General features: G+C 40.8%; 2 protein-coding genes across 2 annotated transcripts; one reads left to right on the top strand and one right to left on the bottom strand.

The window, feature by feature from the left end:
- Window positions 1–231: 231 nt before the first annotated feature.
- Window positions 232–8,825, bottom strand: usp16 (ubiquitin specific peptidase 16). The gene is made up of 17 exons (XM_027012150.2): window positions 8,588–8,825; window positions 8,080–8,167; window positions 7,805–7,992; window positions 7,570–7,673; window positions 7,275–7,390; window positions 6,510–6,718; window positions 6,117–6,212; window positions 5,626–5,756; window positions 5,057–5,144; window positions 4,506–4,584; window positions 4,108–4,253; window positions 3,444–3,611; window positions 2,402–3,077; window positions 2,031–2,125; window positions 1,755–1,841; window positions 1,141–1,285; window positions 232–839 (listed from the first exon to the last, which is right to left on the bottom strand). The coding sequence occupies exons 2-17, from the start codon at window positions 8,138–8,140 to the stop codon at window positions 718–720; spliced, it is 2,511 nt and encodes an 836-aa protein (XP_026867951.2). The 5' UTR covers window positions 8,141–8,167; window positions 8,588–8,825; the 3' UTR covers window positions 232–717.
- Window positions 8,826–9,075: 250 nt separating this feature from the next.
- rwdd2b (RWD domain containing 2B) lies at window positions 9,076–11,269 on the top strand. The gene is made up of 4 exons (XM_027012161.2): window positions 9,076–9,702; window positions 9,801–9,868; window positions 9,997–10,362; window positions 10,765–11,269. The coding sequence occupies exons 1-4, from the start codon at window positions 9,499–9,501 to the stop codon at window positions 11,015–11,017; spliced, it is 891 nt and encodes a 296-aa protein (XP_026867962.2). The 5' UTR covers window positions 9,076–9,498; the 3' UTR covers window positions 11,018–11,269.
- Window positions 11,270–19,228: the final 7,959 nt, after the last annotated feature.

The following is a 19,228-nucleotide window of genomic DNA, read 5'->3' as shown; positions in this document are numbered from 1 at the left end:
AGCCGACTCTGTTCACTTCAAAATAAAGGTCAGTGAACTAGAATCCCGTCGTCCATATATGTAAAATCCTAATCCCACTTTAAATGGCCACAAACAGTTTAATTCTGTAATTAAACTTTTAATGTTTAATTAAATAAAATAGTAAACTAAAAATAGTGACATTTAGGAACATACCTGAACGAGAATGACTCATGTTTCAAACATATAAGATCATACAAGACAATGAAAACATGGGGTTAAATCAATAATTACTGTATTAAACAATTTATGACAAAATTGTACCAACTTAATAAAAAGTAAACAAACCAATGAATGTTCTGAGTTTGAGGTTTTCTTAAGATCATTTTTGCTGAACACTGGGGCACTCCCAAGTTCTTAATAGGGTTTGGCAATACTACTAGTAACAAAACAGTAACCATCTTTTTAGATTTGAACACAGTTCATCATAATTCTATTTTCATATTCCATACCATTACAAAATCTCAAACCAGGAATCTTATTAATTACATGTTTCATCACTACAGAGCACCATCCACAGAAAAATAAACCGTTTTTCCTTTCCTACAATTATAGCATCAAATACAAATCAGCTCTCTGGCAGCGAAGCATCATGTAAAAGAATCAGCAGCAGTCATGTCTGACTCTGCACATCACCCTGTGAGACTAGACGTGGCAGACTGCAGTGATCAAAGAGATCATGGACCTGACTGAAGTGATCTAAGAGATTCTTTCGTAGAACAGGAGGTAGGCTTGGGAATTCTCCACCTTGGCTTCTGTAACAGGCTGTACACTGCTGTCACTGATGTGGAACCAGCATCCTTTAGTTGGTGTTGTTTCACCTACACATCAAAAACTTGTATTTATGATATAACATTCATTTTCAGTTTAGTAAGCACCACAGAGACTAGAAACAAGGTAGCTTACCAAATATTGCTTTTTAAGTTTAAAATCTTATGTCTGTGCAACCCATTTTTTGTCAAATGCATGAACAGACGTGACCTTCTTTTATAAACAATAGCAGTGAGCTGTGACCATTTTACCATACTCAACTTAGGCTTCTAAGATGGCTGTGTAATGAGTAGCAGGAGTTTGACCAACAGTGGCTGACGGAGGAGTGCACAGAATGCAGTCGTTTCATACCTGCCGCAGTTCCGTTATGCAGTGTAGTCTGCGTTTGTGGCCGCGTTTTAACAAATGCGGTGTAATGGCCGGACCTCATGGTGCCACTGTGTTCCACGATGCCATAGAGAGAATAGAGCACTTGTGTTTCTCCTTCCTCAACCCCCTACGCATACAAACGCATGCACACACACGGTTTACAGCTAACTACACATCATAGGACACACTTCAAAAAGCTGGCTACCCACAGTCAGAGCTCAGTGCAGTGCAGTACAGTGTATAATGCTGGTTGCACTGGTCTGCCTTATCAAGCTTTGTGTAAGATGTATTAAAACATTAGATTACCATTGATTCTTACACCTGGATTTTGCACTTAAAATTAATAAATACATGTAAAATTATTTCTATATTCCCTTACAACCAAAAACACACAAGCAAAAATAATTGGCAAAAACTGGTTTACATGAATAATATGAATAATGAATACATGGATTTTATATGAACCATTTTCTAAGGCTCATACTGGTAAAATAAAAAATTAAAAAAACAAAACCAAAAACAGGATAGATGGACAGACAGACAGAAAAACAGAGAATAAGTGAGTCAGTGAGGTGACAGGAGACAACATGGGGTACCTTGCAAATTAGGGAGCAGAATGGGGCAAGATCCAGCACCTGAGGGAACTGAACATGCCTGTTGACCTTACAGACACTGTACCCCACCTAGACACACACAGGCAGAGAACACAGCCACTCAGGAAACGTTACAGAAGAAAAACACTCTTGGCAGACACCTAATTTATAAATAGGTGCTAGAGTTGGGCCAAACTCATGTTGTGCAGTGCGATGTCCTGGCTCAGGCTAAGCCGAGTGTTCTGGTTTTTGGGGTGGTGTCAGGGCCAGGGGAATTACCTGCTGGAACCTCTTCAGGTGCAGTGTAAGCACAGGTGGAGGGGAAGATATTAACATCTGCTTCAGTGCATCTCTGTAAATGTTCTTTTTGGATCCTGGAAATGTGAACACCACTCAGTATTAATTAGAACCTCAAGGAGATGTACTACATGCAACACAAGCCAATACTTGCCATTACAAAACCCTGCAATGCCCTCTAGGACTGAGGGTTCAAAATGCCTGCATTAAACTTCAGCATGCTTTCTAGGACTGAAATCTGAAACTCCTGCACTCATTTTCTAGCAGCCCCTAAACTGCCACGGTAGCGACTCTACCAGCCTGTGCAGAAATGGCCTAATTTTATGCAATGTCTATGCAGGCATGTGCTGTACCGTCTGAGGCTTTGTGGCTGGTCTGCCTTTTCGTGCAGGTTGAACATAGCAGGCTGTTACTCTCCGTCAGGTGCTCCACCTCTGTGAACTGGTAGAGGCATGACTCCACTGAGCATTCCTGCTTGTCTGGCACTGGCCTGCTGGCCAGTGCGTGGAAGGCCAGCTCCGGGTCCCGGTTCACCACTATGTACTCTAGGGAGTCGCCCAGCGCCTCCCTGCCCTGCCTCTCCATCTCGGAAGTTGCCCGGAGCGTCAGGGCCTCCACGGCCTCCGTTAACTCCTCTGTCTCCTCGCATAGTCCCGTGCACGTTTCTTTTTCTTCCTCCTCCTCCTCCTCTTCCTCTCCTCTCTTCTGCTCCAGTGGCATGTCCAGGCACATTCTCTCCTCTGACAGGGCGCTGAAGCACTTACCATTCGTAGAGGCAGTGCTTTGTACAGACAGGTTGTCGTGGATGTTCTCTTCCTCCTCCTCTTCCTCACCAGGCCTGTCGTGTTCCTGCTCTGCAGGATCGGTGATCACGGATTGGGTCATTAACTGGTCCTCCCCGCCTTCAGTGTCAGCGAACACCTGTCCGTCCGCACCCACAGGCGGAACTTCCAGAGGGCTGCCTGTCTTCTGATTGGTCAGACAGTCCAGTGTCATCTTTGCTCCTTGTTTCTGCTGTCGCTTCTGGTTCTGTAAAAAAACAAAAAAACAAAAACAAAGAAAAACAATCAGCATACGCATACCGGTCCATTTATGCCAAATGGGAACTACACATTTCAGTCCATTTAGAGACACAGATGCAGCAGCAGAGAATAATGCTCAAATCAGACCTGTATCTTACTTCAGTGTATCAGATTTGTCTGTTTAGACATGCTATTTGTGCACTACAGCAATAACCACACATGTATACACACTCTACAAAATTAAAAAGGTTAAACACATACAGGTCACAATCCATTTTTACATGGGGACAATCAGGTTGTGCAGACAAAGGTCCCAGAAAATCTGCAGCTGAGAGTAAATGGTTTGATAATGCACTGGTGTGTGATTGTTTACCTTGGCTTGTTTCTTTGCCTGCTTCTTGGCCTTCTTTTGCTGGTACTTGCTGCCTGCCCCAGTTGGCATATCCTCAGTCCCATTGACCAGGGGAGTGTCCTGCCCACCATCCTCACAGACACTATTCCTCTGCTGAACTCCCTTCTTCTGGTTCTTCTTCCTGTAAGCCTACAAGGGCCAAGACCTCCCCAATCAATGACCTAGGAGCAATTTTTTAATTTTATTTTCTAATGGTTTTGTCAACATAAACTTGGGAAGCCGGTCACTTGCTTTTCATCACAAGTGTCACCTTTACCTAATAAATCACTGACATCTGAACAATAGTATTCACATGTTCCATGGAAGACTAGATACCCTTAACAGTATTATATATTCAGAGCAACACTAAGGGTGCCTACTTATTACACACTTAATTAGGATCTTATTACACACTTATAACACATGTATAACTGATTTCTAAGCCAATAATTTATACAAGAAGTGTTAACTAAACATAGGTACATATGGAGAAAGGAATGAATAGCTAGTTTATATGTTTATGTCTTAAATAAGTGTTTTCAAATGTAGTGGTTCATCCTAACATTTGCGTATCATCTTTCAGTTATGGAAAGGATGTTTCCTATAGCATCGTATTAACCATGTATTCCCGACCAAGAGGCAGTACCTCATCAGCCACAGGTAGGGACAGGTCCAGAAACACTTCAGTTACCAGGGAAACAGTCTTACACTCTTTACACATTACAGTGCTGGTCATCTCTCCCCCAAAGACATGGTCCACAAAGCTCTTGGTTACACCGTTTCTTTCATACTCTTGGAAAACAAAAATGTTTAAACAGTATTTTCAAACAGAATCGCTTATTGCAAGAAAAAATTTTTTTCAAGTGTCTTTATGGATGTCAACTACTCAGGCTTAGAGATATTAATTTCAGCACTGCTAAAAAAACAAATTTCAAAGCTTTCAAAATAGCACATTAAGCATTCTGAAACTGTGTAAGGATTTCCCAGATGAAAGTGCATCTGTCTGCAATTTGTGCGCAGTTTTCCATGCAGGTAAGAACTCACCTTTCACTAATTTCTTCTGCTCTGTGTCAGAACAAGTACCAGAACCTTTCAGTGCCTCCAGAATTCCAGCAGTTATTCGCTGTAAATATCACAGGTACAACAGTGTGTACAGGTTGCCATGAGGTCACTGCACAATAAATAAAAGGTTTATAACTAACGTGATATGCCGTGTTCAATATGACAAATGCAATCATCTCTTGGCCGCTACTTGTCAATCTTCACCAACATTTTAGAAAAGTCTCTCTTTTAAGCAGTGTTTGGTGGTACTGTTCAATTGTTATTAGCATACATAGCATAAAGTCTAGCATTAACTAACATATACTTATAAGGGTTAGCATTAGCATATAATACTATGTAATGATTTTCATAAAGGATAGGACTTTGAGGGAAAATATTAGCATATATACAGTGCTCCACTTAATAGCAATAACAAATACATACCAATCTCTCTATAAGTGCTAGCACTAGCATGTAGGCTAGCACGAGTGCATACTATGCCTGTCTGATGCCAGCTAGTGTCAGCGCATGAGGGCTAGCAGTAGCATACATACACAATTCTCCTCCGCCCTCATGCCGTCCAGCAGGTAGCGCAGCAACTCCTGACTGTCCTGCTGCTGGAAGCCTTTGAACCTGGCTGCCCTAGGGAGAGTGCCCCCCCCACACACACACACACAAACAAACACACACACAAACAAACACACACACAAACAAACACACACACACACACACACACACACACACACACAAACAAACACACACACAAACAAACACACACAGTCAGGTAGCAATACACTACTAATCACTCCAAAACAGGCACCCCGCACTCTCCGAGCTAGTAGGTCAGGTGTCAAAACCAGAATGCCTAGATATAATCACTACATTCTAGATTATCATTTTTCACTGACCATTTTAAATGCCTAAATGTAAAATCACTCCATCTTAGATTCTACTTTTTTCCATTTTCTTCACAGACCTGTATTTAATACGTATTGGCGAAACCATCCATGAACTTCTGACTGCACAGTAAATATGGCTGCTGTTTCTTGCAAGCTGCATTAAAGTTTAGACACAGAAAGTTGTGCTCATAAAAGCAGCGGAGGTTTTGGCTGCTTGACCTTACTTTTTGCACACTTGGGTGAAGAGCTCTCGAGGAGTCACGACAGCTTTCTTGGTCTCCTGGATTTCGTTAAGCAGATGACACATGGCCAGTGTGAGGGCCCCGGGTCTTGGCAACCGCACCTGCAAAGGCTCCTGGAATAGAAACAATACCCAGGAAGTGCCGTTTCATTCTGGGGTCTCGGTCCTGGACTACATTACATTTACAGCATTTGACAGATACTTCTATCCAGAGCTCATTACATTTTTAACAGTATGAAAGAACATGCTCTCCCTGGATAATGCTGTTAGCACCTTGCTCTACCTACTCTAAAAAGTGAGCTACACTAGCACTTGATGATGCTTCAGTCTTTAACACTTAAGGTAATTACCAAGGCCTCCGGGAGCTGAAATGTGCGTTAGTTCAGGAACACCACAGTGTGCCCCTGTCAACAACACTGCATGGTGTCCACACAAAGAGGAAGTGGACAGATTACAATGGCAGTGTCAACCTACCAGCATGGAGGACTGTACTGGCTTCAGCAACAGACTCCCCTCCTCATCCCTCAGGTCACTGAGCAGCTGACGCAGCAGTCGTGTTTGGGACAGATTCTGAAACCGCAAGCGGGAAGGTTTATGAGTTCATTACCTGATTGAATTCGCATGTGCAGAAACCACAAAGTAGGCTTGTGATCACTTTCTGGTGATCACAGAAGATGGACTGAGAACAAAAGGGATCTGTGTTCAGTGCTGGCCATTCTCGTCAATAACAGTCTTGCGTAATCTTTCACAGCTGTCCAAAATGTGACTCAAGGGCTTCACAGACAGCATATGATGTTCTTTGTTCTTTCTTGCTCTTAGACTGGTTGGTGGGGTTGTTCGCTCCTAGCCTGGTAAGATGATTCTCACCTGGAGCACAGCATTGAAGAAGCAGGTGTTGCCCAGGTTACTGAGGCCTCGCACTGCCACGGTACCGGCGTTTGCCGTAGACGCCGTAGCGGGTTCCTTCAGGGAGCCGTTTTGCCTCGAGCCCTTCCTGCGCTCTTTCTGGTTGGCCACGTTTTCCTGTTCTTTCTCTGCCATGCCCACAGCTGCATCGCCACTCTCTTCCTCAAGCTCTTAATGGGAACACAATGTGAAGAAGGTTCTGTTACAGATACTATATGGCAACATGACAGGTACAGGTGACTAGATTCATTTAATCATTTACTGAAGCATTTACACCATGGAGTGACTAAATAAATAAAGCAAAACATTTTACAGCAGAGGAGTTCAAACACTGGACCTCAAAGCCTGATCTGGATTTTGAAATTAATGTCAGGTTATTTATGCCTCAAAATGCTGGTGTTCAGATGATATTCCCTGAAGTCAAAGTACTGCAGATTTTCCACCCTCTTTTTAAGATTCACATGTAATGACAAATGAGTTGCATTAACTGTGATTACAAAGCCCAGGTCTGGAAATTATATTTGAGGTCCAGAGCTAAATACCTCTGTTTTACAGCAATATTACTTCTGTTTACTGGAAATGACGACTTATCCGATTAATCTACATCAGGTAATGTAGTAATTATGAAGATCTTGATTATTAACCAAAAGGGCATGAGAATACTAAAGTGAGAGGTGCCATGCCCTTCCTGTAGAGACTTGTACTGCAGTAAGCTTTGGTACTTACCTCTGGCAGAAGCCTTGTGGTCTGAATCCGCCAGCACCTGCTTCCTAATGCTGGAGACCAGCTGAGCTAGTTGCCCCGTGACGGAGCAGTACACGTTGTCATCGCAGATGTAACACCTTGGCAAAACCCACAAAGTGCTCTTTAAACATCTAGAGACCAACATCAAAAGCTCATAGAGAGTGCATAGGTCCTCTTAGATCAGTATGCATCTGGGTCAGACAATATTTACAACATGGGTAAAAAAAAAATAACTACAGATCAGTACAGGCACATAACGTCTGATCTGTGCTCTTACCACACACTCCAGTTGTCGAGGCAGAGCACTATGCAATGCGGTTCTGAGTGTGGCTTCTCATAGTGTTTGATGGCATGCTTTTCCTCAGATGACCTCCCACAGCCCTGAGTACATTAGAAACAAATCATACTTGCACTGCCGCTGATCAACATGAATAAACCCAGGAAATCACTAGGACGAAAGCACAAGTTAACTTTATGACACTAGTAGGACCCGGGGAGGTTTCGGTGCTTACCCTGTGCCCACATTTGAGACACATCCATACAGCTGGTGACTCCTGCACTGTCTTCTTTTCAGACGCAGCGTCACGGTTGCTTCCCCTCTCTTTTAAACACACCTGGCAGGTGTCCCAGTGCTTGTCCAAGCCTGTCTTTTTTAACAAGCTACGATCTATTCCTTTACGGACATGGGTACAGGTAACACCTAAAACACATAATGAAAAACAAAGTCACAAGTTATGATTAAGGATACCAAAGTATCATGCTTAAAAGGGAGCCAGATGTTACATACCTGACAGGTCCATAGAGTCATCCTCTCTTGGACTTCTGTCTTTTGCTCGCTTTTTGCCCATTACAGCGTATGACGATGGACGCCTAACCTAATCACAGATAAAACGTTAAGCTACCTTAACTATACTCACTACGTGTCAAGTCATGAACTACTTGGCACAATAACTCCGCGAATAAACTATCTTTAACTGACACGGACTACGAGACAGTAACAGGACAGAAGTAGTAGTTTGGCATTCGTAGACTAGTACCAAGATAGCTACATTATCTACTCTAGTTAAGTGATAGTTATCAAGAAATATTTTTGTCGTATACTAGCGCGAAAATTACAATATGGTCAACTGTAAGAAACAATGAAGTAGGTTAAACAGATAATATGGTCAGAGAGGAAGTACTGCAAATATTAATATATTACACTCTTACAAAAAGAAATGTGAATTAAACTAGGACGAGGCAATGTTCTTTAACTACAGTACCTAAGAGTCCATGCTAGTTACCAGTTAACTTACTTAGGTTAGCTAGCTAGCTAATCGAAGTGAATAGAATGTGGAGTCTTCCTCTGACTTCCCAGTTGCATAGCTTTTAATATGTTACATGTCAACCTAAATACTCCGGTTCGAGCAACGTATAACATAGAAAAATAATTTAACAAATGGTTAGCTATGATCGTCGTCCCTTAAACTAAATTTGATTGCATATATAGCTGCAGCTACCATGCTACACAAGTTCAACAACCGTGAACGTGTGTATGCGTGCGGCCGCTTCCGGTTTCAACTTAGAATCGTCACGCACGTCAAAATAAGAGTTTTAAATTCTCGCTCTGTTCACTTAGCTGTAAAATAAAGTTTTAACTTTGGTATCTATTCATATACTCTCTATATAGTTAATCGATGTTAGAATATTTAGATATTATTTAATGAAATTACTAGCTGTTATCACGATATTTCTATTTTCCTAAGTATCGTTAACTTTTCGAACAGGAAATGTTATGCAGTGTCATGTTAGGTATAGCTAACTTCACCCGAGTGTAATCTGGGTTCTTTGCAGAACAGCCCAAGTGCATAATAACACAGTGATTTGAAGATTTTTATTCAGGTTCAGTTAGTTACACGCGTTGACTTTATATTCAGTGTACATGTGATCATTTATGTGCCGCAAATTAAGTCAACTTTGTTCAATATAACTAGCAGATATGCAAAGTTAAAGCTACCTCGCTATATTTGTGACACGTTGCTCGTGTGGTCTAGCTAGTTAATTGTTAGCTAGTAACGCCCAAGGTAGCCTAGTTAGTCATCTACAGTAGTTCTATACTATACTATAGTAGCACTATAACCGTAGTTATAGTATAGTTATAGCTATTTGTCGCCGGTTAGCTAAGCTGCACTTTTGGTCGCTGTTAAATGCTGCATCATATGCAGACATGGCATGTCCAGAGGAGGCAGAGGCTCAACTAGCAGAAATAGAACTTATGAGAAGTATGTTCCCAAGCGAAGACGAATTTGTATTTGACCAGCTTGCCCACGCAGAACTTGGAGCTTATGTGGAAGGAACCAGCGACACTCCGCCAAGCACAAGACCGGAATTCTCAATCAAGCTGAAGGTAGACACCTCGACAATTAAAGAGGTGAACACACTGAAGTACTAGCAATATAAAGGTTTTAAATGTGAATCAACCACTGAGTCCTTGGCATCCATAGCCTACCATTGTTTTCTTTTATACAGACTAACATTACACTATCTTGTACCTACCCATTCAACTATCCAAAAGTGTTGCCAGAGATCGCCGTCAGGTATTTATTGTTAACACTGTTACTTTTTTTTTTTTTTTTTTTTTTTTTTGATTACACCTAGAGTAATGTCATTAGAACTTTAACCACAAACTAAACGCATGTATATCCGTGTCTGTGTTGCATTGTAGGTGCACCGAGCTTAGCCGGGCGCAGCAGTCTCGCCTGGTCGCGCGTTTGACCTCCTACCTGCGCGAGAGCTGCAGCGGAGACGTGTGCGCGCTCTCTGCCGTGGAGTGGCTTAAAGATCACGCGCTCGAGTACCTCAGCAAGAGTGCCACCTGTAACGCCTCCGAGAAAGAAACGGCCGCTGCACCGACAAAGGAAACCTTCACCAGGCTCTGGATCTACAGCCATCACATTTACAATAAGAGCAAGAGAAAGAACATTCTGGAATGGGCTAAGGAGATGAAGCTGTCCGGCTTTTGTATGCCGGGAAAGCCAGGCATTGTGTGTGTGGAGGGGCTGCATCCTGCCTGTGAGGCGTTCTGGGCCAGGTATGGACAGGCATTCTTAAGTAAAGAACTGTATAGTTTTATAAAATATGTATATTCATTAAAGACATTTGTTCCTGAAGTTACTAGCCAGATAGATGATACAAACAACAGTTTAATTTGCATCACTTGCTACCCAGATTTTAAACAATACTCTCATAGATTTACAAGCTGTCTTTTTTTAAAAATTATTTCAAGTACATCCAACTCTATTAGAGATTTACCCAACTCTAATAAACCTGACACAGATCTTTTAGATGGTCCTAAAGATCTCGTTTAGTAGGATGAGGTATGTTATGTGATGGGTGGGTCTAAACTGCAGGCTGGGACCTCTAGCAGCATGGTGGAGCCTCCCTCGCTTTAGCAACCGGCCTACATGAATTAACGTGACCATTGTCTGCACAGGGTGAAAGTTTTGACCTGGAAGAGGATCATGATTCGACACAGAGAGGATGTTCCCCTGGACCCGGCTGTCGCCGGCAGCAGTGAGACTGAAAAAGTGGACTCGCTTCGAAGGTTCGCCGGCTTCGAGGAAGCCATTTTTGACCCTCATGGAAACAGGGGCAATCATATGGACCTTGGGCAGCTCTTCCAGTTCCTCAGTGACAGGGGGTGTGGTGAAATCTTCCAGCTGTACTTTGGGGTTGAAGGGAGATAGGAGTTCAAAATTGCATGTGTATGTCTCCAAATTGCATGTGTATGTATGTACATGTGTATGTGCAGCCTGATTTCAGATTAACACACCTCATTGTGTGTTAAACAATTGGTTCTTATCATTGCGTTAAGTACAAATTTAACACATTTCATTTTAGGAGATTAATTTTGCAGTAACATTCTATGATCAGGAATTTTTTTAACTTTGATTCTATGCATTATTTCCGTTTAATATGGAATAAACATTTCTGAATAAAAATGACTGAGTTGTTCACTTATAAAATCAGCGCAAACCTCCCTGATGTTGGGTCTCATAAGGATCGACTCTTGTCCTGCTTCTCTTTAACCTTTACATGCTCCCACTAGGCCAAATCCAGCAGGACAACAAAACTGCTTAGATTTACATCACTTCTTCCCCTGTGATAGAAAAAAAAAATTGTTGAATTATTGTAATGGCCTCCTTACTGGCCTCTCTCAAAAGTTCATCACACAGCTACAGCTTGTTCAGAATGCCGCTGCTAGAGTGAGACAAAGAGTCATTACGCCAGTACTCTCATCAATTCATCAATACATTCTGGTCAGCTTCAGAATTTAAAATGTTGCTACTTGTATTCAAATCATTAAATGGGCTAGCTCCTGCTTAAATTACTGACATTTTGGCCAAATCCAGGCTTATTAGAAACCTCAGGTCAGTTTTGTCCTATAAACAGTCCCTAGACCGAGAACTAAACACTGAGGGATCAGGCACAGAGATGTGCAGAGATGTGCACAGACTGTAAACACATTTAAAACGAGAGTATAAACACATCTGTTTTCTGTGTCTTTCAAATTAACTAAGATCCTGACTCTGTTTAGCTCTCGGGGGGTAGTTTTGCACTGCTGTTCGATCTGTTTGATTTTATGCACTTTATAACTTTTATTAATCATTTATTTTAAGTAAACTTTTATCTCATTTTTTCACTTTATTTCTTTATATTAAAGTCAGTTCAGGTTTAATCATTTATCTTTTAATCTTTTAATGTATTTTTCATCTTCATTTTTTAAAGATTTTTGATTAATTACTTTTCTGTTTAAATAAATTGTATTTACCTTTATTTTAATAAATAATTTTTGTAACATTTTCTTTTTTTATCTTTGGCAAAAACCTTCCCAAGAATAGATCTTGATTTGATTTGTGTAGACTATGTCATATTTTATACAATCATTAGCTACATTGACATGTGGTGACTATAATGAAAACAGAAACAGTACGGGATAACACAAAAAAGTCCAAAAACCTATTTCCATTGTGGTCCCTTACCAAACACCAAATCCCATATCAGACAGATGGAAAATATAGCAAACATGGCATAATAAAACAATTACCACAATACAATACAATTACACCTAAAAACATGCCATGCATAACATATCCATCAAATTATTATCCCTCCCTGTCCCCACTATATTAATTTTTTAACAACATATTTAAAATCTTGTATACTTTCAATAATTTTAGAATACCTTGGCAACCGATTCCACAGAGTTGCAGCTGCATACATACTCTACTTTTAAAAGTAGGCAGAACCAAATCTGTGGTTATTCTTCTCATAGAATAACTATGAACTTCTTGCAGCTGCATAAATAATGTTTAAAATACAGTGGAAAAACCCCATTCAAAATCTAATTTTGCTCTATCAGTGCAGCTTTGTCCTGTACTTTTAGCTAGCGCATCATTTTATGAGACAATTCCAAGTGTATTCTCATTTGGAGATTTCAAACAACCTTAACCAATTTATTTTGAGAAATGTGAAACCTGTTTTTGTAATTCCATCATACCATAAACAGGCATAATCAAAATATGGCCATACCAAAGCCCCCAGTGTAATCAATGTAATCTACTTTCTAAATATTTTGCGATTCTAGCAAGAAAACAAATCCTTTGATTTATCTTGGTTAAAACCCTATCTGCCTGCTCCTTACCTTACATCTTGGGGTGCAATAAGCTTTGAATTTTTTTTGTTTGTGCGAAGCAGTTTGAAATGTCCCTGTGTTAAGTTCTATACGAATAAACTTACTTTACCTTGCCTTAATGTACTTTACCTAAGTGGCCACGAGAGGGCAATGTTTCCATTTTTATTTTGAACACAAAGGCAGTGAAGTTTAAATTGTCAGCTTGCAGTGATGGAGAATAACAGAATACAAGTACTCCACCATTGTACCTCAGCTTCATTTTTTAATAATTCTGTTTGGTTATTTACAGAGAATTGTTTGTACTTTGCAACATTTAAATGTGATGTATCCTTCCATACATTTGACCAAAAAAGTTACTTTGGTAATCTAGGAAAGACCCATAATCACTTCAGAGGGCCTTTTGAAAATCTGACATTTTAACTTCTTCCATTTTTCTTTCTTGCCCTCAGTTGTTTCAAATATGTAAATTTCAGGATCGGTGTCCAGTGTTAGAAGCTGAGAGCTAGTGCACTACAGTACTGGAGTTTCCCCTAATGCTAGAGTCTAGAATGATGTGCATTACCACAAACCCAATAACTGAAATACAGTCCATAGTGTATGATTCACACATTTGCAACCCAGTATGACTGGCTCGTTCTTCTCAGCACTCACCATCTAGACATGTACTAAAAATAATAATGGATGCTTTATCACCCAGCAGTGAACAGTTTACTGTTTAAGTCTAAACACTGTTAAAACACATCATCTATATCATACGATGCTGTGGATTAATTCAAGTTTTTGGAAGAGAATGTATGCATTCCAGGGCTTCCCAGGACTGAATGTAAGAACCAGTCTTTTATTTTGCTGGTTCTAAACATAATCATTAAGTTAATTATTCCCTATGTTGGACCTTTTGCAGTATCATTCTGCTTCTCAAGATATTACATTAAATAATCTGTATAAAAGGAGAGCACATGCATTTGCAGCATAAATGTCTTAACTATGGAATTCTTATATGATCAGCAAGACATTTTGTAGAACTTATGACTAACGTTCAGCAATAAAGCCAACTGTTCTGATTTCACCCTTGTCGCTTGTAGAACATCAAAGATTTTGAGCTTTGCTTTGCATGTGAAGCTGCTGGCACTTTTGAATGACTGATGTACATGATTGAGCAGCACTGCACACCATAAACTGCACTCGAACGGCTGTTCATTCGGAAGTTGCCCCTTTGATTTTAGTCACACAATGACTTTAAAGAGATGTCACTGCTCTGGCTCATTTGTGGTAGCAGCTGAGAAGGGTCGATCCACTCGAGCTGCATTTTAAACAGGCTCAGCCCTTCACCCCTTCCACGGCCATTTCTGTACCATCATCACTTCTGTCTCGAAAAGAAGACCATAGCCATCAGTCTTCTGAACATTTTTTTGGGGTCACACATATTGTGAACCTCTTCTCAGTTTTGAATGTCCTCCAAATAGAGTATCATAGCTCACACAGATGGTAGACTCTTAATAAGCACCCAAGGTAAAGTGGCAGTGTGCACCAAATTATGAGATTGCATGCCTGGGGTTGGCTTTTGCCTTTCAATGAACATAGTTAAAGGAGGAATTGTATTTCTAATGAATAAAGGAGGTGTATGTTTAGCTGATTTAACATAAGCATTACTTTGGCGAATAAGTAATGTTTATCATGGTGTTTCTGAACTAAACACTGACAGTACACAATTTGCCCTAACAGTGAATTTCTCTGGTTGGAGAATCCAGTCCCATGAGACACAAGTAAACAGCCCAAGAGCAGGTAAACATCCTGGGTTAGGATCCAGGTAGAGAAGCTAATGCAGGTGAACTGTATAATGAGGTTGAGAAAGCAGTAAATGGACAAAACACACTGGCTAACACTTTAGAGAAGAAATGAAATTTATAAACTGGATGTGACCAACCAAAGGTCAGTACATGCTGGTACATTTGAGAGAGAATGTAAGGAGATGTCATCCTCCCCCATTAAAAAACAAAACAAAACAACCTTCCCCTTGTAAAACTGCTACAACCCCCCCACCACACACACACACACACACACCTTCACATACCGTTTTGATCAATTTTGTTATATCATATGAGATAAGACTTCTATTAATAATTTTATCAATATCAATAATTATGTCTATAAGTAAATTCGTCAAACCAAATCATGATCGAGGCAAAAAGTTAACTTCCATTTTGAATGCAAACAGTAGAGGCAATCTGCCCACTTTCCTGTACAGTGGAGTGTTTAGTTCAGCGTGTGCAGCAGCACTGCTCTGATTCAAACAGGCATGAGATGTATTATTGAAGGACTACATGTCCCACTCATCACTCATGAGAACATAATATGAAAAAGGTGACTCTAATGCTGTAGGGGCATGTAGGAAACTGGATGGAGCCGGTTGTCAACAGGGAAGCAAAATGCTGAGGTGAGAAAGAAGGCGTGGCTAAGTGCATAGCAACCAGTAATAGATGACCAATCCTTCTCATTCAAACACACATGAAAACTCACCTTCGCCGTTGGTAATGTTCCGTTATTCTATCCATTAACCTTATTTTACTGTAACACGTACCAATCTCACGACATGTATAACCTTCCTTCGTACATCACAAACTAAACACTAACCTCCACCATTGCTGGCCTTCTTTCGTTATGTGTATTTGAGATGACTTGAAAAGCAAAGTGGCTACATTTCACCAAATGCAAAGGAGGATTTATGGAGAGTACAGACAGCAACAGCACATTGTAAGCCACCACTCTAAGCGGAGTTCTGTGGTTCAGACTGGTGCGGACCATGCAAGCCTTGCCCAAATACACTGTGTTAACCAAAATAACTTGGATGATATAATTATTTGGTTTAATCCTAAATTAATTCATCAACGTGGCGCTGATGATCAACATTATTAACTGATGCTTCTGTTCTCCTGATGACTTTGACAGGCTGTAGCCTTCTACCCACCAGCCCTTTTCTATTAGCTATGCTGTGACAGCGTGTCTCTGGCAGTGGGAAAAAATAGGTGACTTTACAGATACATGCATGCACATGCACACACATGCAAACCCAAACACACCCACTCACACCACATAAAGCAAATCACCCAGAGAGAACCACAATGTGATTATTCCATTCTACACAGAGGCAGCTGATTGGAGGAAACAGCATCCTGCCAAGATTCAAGGCAGATTGTAATCCCAGGTTTCATTAAACATCAGGGTTATGAGATTAAAGATCAGACAACCTAATGAAATCTCAGAATTCATCAGAAAAAAAAAACAAACAAACCCTTAATGTCTCATTATCCAGCAGGATTAATGTAAATCCCTGTCCAGCCTAGGACTGACTTTATACTATGTGCACTCTTCACACACTCCTCTCTCTCTCTCTCTCTCTCTCTCTCTCTCTCTCTCTCACACACACACACACACACACACACACACACACACACACACACACACACGTAGAGGGGGAGTATGATTGTGTTTGAATGTATAAAAGACACTTTGTATGGGTTTAGACTTAGTCCTAAACTAAATAACCATTCTGCCTGAACTACCTCAAAGTCAATTAGTCCTAATCCAAAACGTTTTCAAATCTATGAGTTTCTAAGGGAGGGTGGAGGGATGAATGAAATGATTGAAATGAGTGAGTTGACAGTGTCATGCTTGGGGTCAGCAGTTGAGTCCTTTCACCAAGTTTGATGGCTATAGCTTGAAAATGATGGGAGGTATAAAATCAATGGGTTCCTAAAGGAGGATGGAGAGAGAAAGGACAGACAGGGTGGCTAGATAAATGCCATCAGTGTGAAATGCACTTCCGGGACTAGGACTAGTAGTTCAATATAGTTGTTCTATCTTTACAGATGACAGATGAAAAAGTTATAAAACCAATAGATTCCTATGGGAGGATGGAGGGATGCATGGAAAGAAATAAAGAATGAGTGGAGGAAAATGCTAAGAAGTGTGGCTGTGTGGCTATTGAGCTGTGGGGGTAGTTGTTGTTGAGGGGTTATTTAGCCATGGGGGTAGTTGTTGTTGAGGGGTTATTGAGCTGTGGGGGTAGTTGTTGTTGAGGGGTTATTGAGCTGTGGGGGTAGTTGTTGTTGAGGGGTTATTGAGCTGTGGGGGTAGTTGTTGTTGAGGGGTTATTGAGCTGTGGGGGTAGTTGTTGTTGAGGGGCTATTGAGCTGTGGAGGTAGTTGTTGTTGAGGGGTTATTGAGCTGTGGGGGTAGTTGTTGTTGAGGGGTTATTGAGCTGTGGAGGTAGTTGTTGTTGAGGGGTTATTGAGCTGTGGGGGTAGTTTTTGTTGAGGGGTTATTGAGCTGTGGAGGTAGTTGTTGTTGAGGGGTTATTTAGCTGTGGGGGTAGTTGTTGAGGACAATTTGGCTGATGGGGTAGCTGTTGATGGGCTGTGGGGTTTTCATTTGTGTTAAGGGGTAGTTGGCTGTGGGGTACTTGGGGCTGGGGGGTTATTTAACTGTTGGGGTAGTTGTTGTTGAGGTGTTATTTAGCCATGGGGGTAGTTGTTGAGAAAAATTTGGATGACAGGGCTTTGTCAAGCCAACATAATAATAAGAACAGTAACTGTAAATGACAGTATTAAACATCGTTAGACATTTAAATGACAGCATTAAACATTATTAGACATTTAAATGACAATATTAAACATTGTTAGATTGTTAAAAGACCAGTTTGTTGCTTCCCTGCTGAGGGTCTGTCTCTGAGTTTCCCAAGAAACTATATCCCACTCAACAGCACCACACACTCACCCTCTTTGTACTCACTCAAACCACACACACACACACACACACACACACACACACACACACACACACACACACACACACACACACACACACAGACACACACACACACACACACACACACACACACACACACACACACACACTGCTCTCAGCTTTGCGCCATACACATCCCACACACCTGTGGCAGTGTTGTCAGGATTAACATTACTGTACTACTATAGCCCACAAGGCTTAGCCTGAATGGCACTTCATTATGTCACATCTTTAGAGCACATCTTTTTTTCAACTGTGACAGTAATAATTCTTGTAGTCAAACCCTGCGTGGGAACAACGACAAATTGCCTCTTGTTCTCAATCCAAACTCATTGCCATAGTAACTCTGCTGCCCTGTGTGCATCATTAGTACAGAGTGATTAATATCCAGTGCCAGGGTCAGCTGGTGTGACATGTTTCTCTTATTACCTGAGTACATATCATATAGCCTATATATATATATATATATCATATAGCCTATATATATATATATATATATATATATTAACAATGAGACCGCTACAATGATCAGTTTCTCTAGTTTTACAATTGACGTAAAAGCTGAGCAGTTTTGTATAAACTACTGGCAACATTTATTCCAAATTCCAGTTAAAAAATATTGTATTTTAGAGCATGTTTTTTTATGAAAATGACTAATGGTCAAAATACCAAACAGTTACAGAAATTTCAGACCACAAATAATGCAAAGAAAACAAGATCATATTTATTTATAAACAACACAATACTGATATTTCAACTTAGGATGAGTCAAGAAATCAATATTTGGTGGAATAACCCTGATTTTTAATCACAGCTTTCATGCGTCTTGGCATGCTTTACATCAGTCTTTCACATTGCTGTTGGGTAACTTTACGTCACACCTGGCACAGAAATTCCAGGATCTTGGCTTTGTTTGATGGCTTCTCACCATCTACCTTCCGCTTGATCACATTCCAGAGGTTTTCAATGGGGTTCAGGCCTGGAGATTGGGCTGGGCATGATAGGGTCTTGATTTGGTGGTCCCTTATCCACACTTTGAATGACCTGGCTGTGTAACGGAACATTTTCCTGTTGAAAAAAAACAATCATCAGAGTTGGGGAACATTGTCAGATTAGAAGGAAGCACGTTTTCTTCCAGCACAATTTTGTAAGTGGCTTGATTCATGTGTCCTTCACAAAGACAAATCTGCCTGATTCCAGCCAGCTCCCAGATCATCACCGATCCTGCACCAAATTTCACAATGGATGAAAGACACTCTGGCTTGTAGGCCTCTCCAGGTCTCCGTCTAACCATTACACGTCCAGGTGTTGGACAAAGCTGAAAATTGCACTCATCAGAGAAGATGACCTTACTCCAGTCCTCTGTGGTCCAATCCTTATGGTCTTTCGCAAACTTCAGTCTGGCTCTTCTTTGCTTTTCATTAATGAAGAGCTTTTTTCTAGCTTTGCACGACTTCAG

This window comes from Electrophorus electricus, chromosome 15 (genome assembly GCF_013358815.1).
Source record: "Electrophorus electricus isolate fEleEle1 chromosome 15, fEleEle1.pri, whole genome shotgun sequence".
NCBI lineage: Eukaryota > Metazoa > Chordata > Actinopteri > Gymnotiformes > Gymnotidae > Electrophorus > Electrophorus electricus.
Note: the sequence above shows the minus strand (reverse complement) of the source record. Positions and strands in the feature narration are given on the sequence as shown.